This window comes from Diorhabda sublineata, chromosome 8 (assembly GCF_026230105.1).
Source record: "Diorhabda sublineata isolate icDioSubl1.1 chromosome 8, icDioSubl1.1, whole genome shotgun sequence".
NCBI classification, from domain to species: Eukaryota; Metazoa; Arthropoda; class Insecta; order Coleoptera; family Chrysomelidae; genus Diorhabda; species Diorhabda sublineata.
In genome coordinates, this window is record NC_079481.1 from 27917582 (window position 1) to 27922280 (window position 4699).

The window sequence follows — 4699 nt, forward strand, 5'->3', positions numbered from 1 at the left end:
TAAATTAGAATATATTCAAATTATTCCAACAACACGAGGGCTATCCACAAAGTAGTATTATGTACAAATTATTAACTGCATCTGGAACGGCAACCAAATTTGAGCAGCGTTTGGATGAATTAAGTTCATAAGTTCATTTTTCCGGGTATTGTCATGCAAAAAAATTTGATAACATCATCATTCCTTTGAACTGCTCTCATGAGTAATTTATTGTGCTATTATGTTCAATTCCTTCTCCATAAATTTTTATTTTATCTTGCAATTGAAGTATCTTAACCAAGTGTTGTCGCCAGATACGATTAGATCCAGTAATAACTTTTAATCTTTATTGTAAACGTCCAGAAATATATAACTAACCTTTATTTTAAGCAATTTAGACATCCACATTGCAGATAATTTGTAATAACCCAGTTTCCTAGTTCATAGTTGTGAGCCGCCGGGAGCCGTTGAGCACATAAGCCTTCAGATATGCCCGTCGTGTCCCACTTAATGTTACCAAAGACCGACGTCCCTTGAGAAGTCGACCAGGCGCTTTGACTTGAACCCTTTGTCATTAGGCAAGTTGTGAGGTTTGCCCAGGTGTTTAAACCGCCATCGTATGAGTGCAGGGCACTTACAGATGACATGGTCTGCGGTTTCGTCCTCCTCCATGGACCAACGGCACTCCGGATCATCCGTGATGCCCATGGTGTGGAGATGGCGTCTTAGATGGCAGTGTCCGGATTTCGCGTAGGTTTATTTGGGTCCATCTATATGTGCCTACGCTTGTCTCATGCCAAATGTCTCTACCAATATCTGCCGAGACCGCCGAGAGACGCGATGGCAGCGCTTGTGGCCACACCAAGAATAATAACCCAGGTATCAAACAACAAAATTTGTGTAACTTTGATAATTTTTAATTTGAATGGTACAAATGGTACAAAAACAGCTCAAATTCTTCAACGACACTACGATACTTTGTTTAGGCTGAAAATTATACGATGAAAGAGTATAATTTAAGGAAAATTTTCCATTAAAAAGCGTAAATCAATGGCATATGTAAATAGTGAATGGATGTCCTTTTAGAAGATGACTACTGTGTACGTTTGCAGTGTAGATACCCAGATATTAAGCTCAAGAACTTCATTTTGGCAATAAGATTGTCACAAATCGTAAATAAGCTCCAAAAAATAATATGAAACATGTAGAGAATCAATACCCCCTGTAGATGATGAAAAAACAGTATCACTATATTTCATAGTAGTCATTTAGGCACAATAATTGATATTAAGTATACTTCTGTTTAATTAGAATGTAATTTAACTAAATCTCGCACAAGGCATATCAATAAATGAGAAGAATCGAAACTAAAATCGAACCATAACGATTCATCGTCAAAAAAAGAAGAATAGTAGAGCTTATAGTGTACAAATGAAAATAATAATAGAAATAATTAATGTTTTCCCAAATTTCCTAAATAGATTTCTCAAAAACAGTCAAAACATCTTTAGTGATACTTCTCATCTTCTCATCTTTGATTACTTCACATATTTCGCCACTAATTTGTATTTCAAATGTACTTTTAACTAATAAGTAATAGATGTTCCCTGCTATCGATTCAAGTTCTCGTTTTTTGCACTAAATGAATCACTTAGCTGATTTAATTCCAGTAGTTTACTATTTATATGTTAAGTATTTATAAATTCATTCGAAAAGTCGATTTCTTCAGAAGTTCTTATGTGTACACCAAAGTTAGATATGGACGGACACGAATATTGGTTCTTGAAAAACTGAGCATCATATTTTAAAAGAAAAACAAGTCTGGCATTGAATATTCCACAACTGGTTATTCTAAATAATAATATTCCCAGCATAACGGAATAAACCACAGTCAAAAGAATTTTTAATTATTACTCTTAAATTAAGAGTCAAGTATTATTTTTGTAACGTGTTAAAAATATTTATTCTTCAATACTATTGAAGGTATGTATTTCCAAAATATTTTATAAACATTTATTATTTATCATTATGCTGTATTATTTTCCACTGTTCGTTCACATGTTTGAAAGATCTTTGTTATACGTAAGGCAATAAAAAGTATGGAAATCAAATTAATTTATTTAATATAATTTCTCATTGAAATATTGTACTTTTTGACTGAGCCTCGTAAATTCATAAACTATGATAAGATGAATACAGTTTTATTCAAGTAGGTACTACAGTCTATTATTAATTTTAATTTTATTACGGGTCAATTACAGTTAATAATTTACAGGAAGTTTCCATACATGTCTACGAATGTATAAACCAATTACATAAATTAGTAGAAACTATTGTCATTGAAACCCCAGTGCATTGATTACGTTTTTTATTATGTTTGTTTATGGAATTACTCACGCACCTGTCTTGTCTTTATGTTAACCTTATAAATAGTTCAAGATCATTAATAAAGTCAAAGTACAAAATTCAATGCAATTTTAAAGAATAAAGAATGGTCAACTTGAACTCCTCCCATTTTAAGTCAATTTAAATTCTTTAGCACCATTACTATCTCTTATATCTCACTGACAGTCAATTAATCTGAACTTAAATTAAAAAAATGTACTGTTGCAAAAAATAATTCTTTTCTCCCACTAGCACTTGTTCTCTCTCACCAGAAAATTTTAATGGTAATAAATAATTTTCATGCTGAAAAGTACTCTCTAGATTCAAGAATTTAATCCATCATTCTTGTTGCAAAAATATAACTGCCAAAGATTCAATATTCATATAAATAAACCGTTTCTTAGTAGTCCATTTCTTCGAAGAAATATTTCATTTAAAAATACTTCACAATAAATGGGAGCTCACACGAAGGTCAAAAGTCACAATTTACAAGACAATAATCGGTCCCGTAGTCACATACGATGAGAGACGTGGACTATAACGACGAGAAGTGAGCGGATTTTGAATTGCTGCGAAATTAAGACCCTACGAAAGATTTTTGGACCTATTTACGAAAACGGTGCGTGTTGCATCTGAGGTGGCTGGGACACACGCAGAGCCATGTATGGAGTTCCTGGAGGAAGGCGACTAAGAAGAAAATCGCGCCTTCGCTGGTTGGAGGACGTTAAGGCGGACCTGAACCAGCTTGGAGTTCGAACTTAGAAGCACCATGCTCAAGACAGAAAGGATTAGCAGTCGATTGTTGAGAAGGCCCTGTTTCTCAATGAGCCAGTTAAAGAAGAAAGAAGATAAATGGAAGTTAGCGATAGCTGGTGATATTAAATAAGTAAAAAAAATTAGATACTTGTTAATTCCTCCAAGCAAAACCTATTTAAAAGTAATCAGCCTTTCAATCTATGAAACTCCAAACTGGTAACACCTTTTCATTAAACAACTATTATATGGACAGTTGTGTTCTTGGTGACTTGAAATATCAACTGAATGAATCAATCCAATTGGGCAGATTTCTGAGTCCAGCAGCTTCCGGACGTATCCTAACATCACATTTCCTTACTGTATTCCTATTTAATTTGCCCTTATAATTGGATATCACATCATATGGTTTCACTAATACATTTCAGTGAAAACTTTGTGATTTTTAATATGACTCAATCCAATTGGGCAGATTTCTGAGTCCACCAACAAATCTCAATAGTGATATACTGAACACCATGTCTATACACCTTATTGAAAACCTTTTGAAAAAGTAGATAATATTAATGAGCAGTTTCCTTACAGTGAAAGTCACCAGACCTATCCTAACATCACATTTCCTTACAGTATTCCTATTTAATTTTCACTTATACTTAGATATCACATCATATGGTTTTACCAATATATTTCAGAGAAAAATTTGTGATTTTCAATCCACTTAATAATCCTATCATATCAATTGTCACAACATCGTTTCCAAATTACCAACTTAGCAGTCATTTATATATGAGTATTATGAAACATAAATATTTTTAATTGAAAAATAAAGTTTTTATAAACAAACAGTTGGTTATACATATTTTTATAAATATTTATATTGTATTGGAGTTTCCCAGGTTTAATAAATGTTTAAATAAGTAATACTTAAGGACAAAGTTAAATATAGTAATTATTAGCAACATCAAAGAAATTAAATACCAAAATAAAAAAATAATTATAGATATCTATTATTATTATTATAACTGTAATGAACACTAATTAAACCTTTGTTATTAAATATGTAGATAGAACAAAATAAACTTTCTCTATTAATTGTATGCTCAGATATTTCCTTGTTTCAATTTAAGAAATAAAAATTTGAATAGGTAATTTTTAATACATGTAGGTGCTAGACATCAAATGATTATTTTCTACTTATATAAAAGAAACATTAAATATATTACGGGTTAAATGATTGATAATTGTATAAAGATTAGATATGAGCTGTTAATAACACATTAAAGTTTGCCAAAGTTGTTTAAAAACAAGATAACATGACAGCTGATTATAAACCCACCTTGCTAGTGGACCACTCCTTTTAGCTCTTTGACCGAGTATTTTCTCGACAACTGCAACATTACCCTTCCTAGCGGCCTCCAAAAGTTCTTGGTCTTTGCCCATAGCCCTTTGTTTGATTTTTTATTTATTTATGAGTCATAATTTCACGACACACTACTTTACACATTCACGTACTACGATTTCATTGATCGGATACAGCCATGTTTACACTACTACGCCTCTAGTGGTTACTAGAAGAACTGAC

General features: G+C 32.2%; 1 protein-coding gene across 2 annotated transcripts in view; it reads right to left on the reverse strand.

Annotated features, from left to right (window-relative positions):
- The window catches only part of LOC130448351 (ankyrin repeat and SAM domain-containing protein 1A-like), an 88697-nt gene extending 84040 nt beyond the window's left edge, over positions 1-4657 (reverse strand). For both annotated transcript variants that reach the window (XM_056785681.1, XM_056785680.1), the window contains exon 1: positions 4454-4657. In XM_056785681.1, the coding sequence (XP_056641659.1) occupies positions 4454-4557 (104 nt within the window). In that variant the 5' untranslated portion in view covers positions 4558-4657. The remainder of the gene's footprint in view (positions 1-4453) is intronic.
- Between the last annotated feature and the right edge of the window lie 42 nt (positions 4658-4699).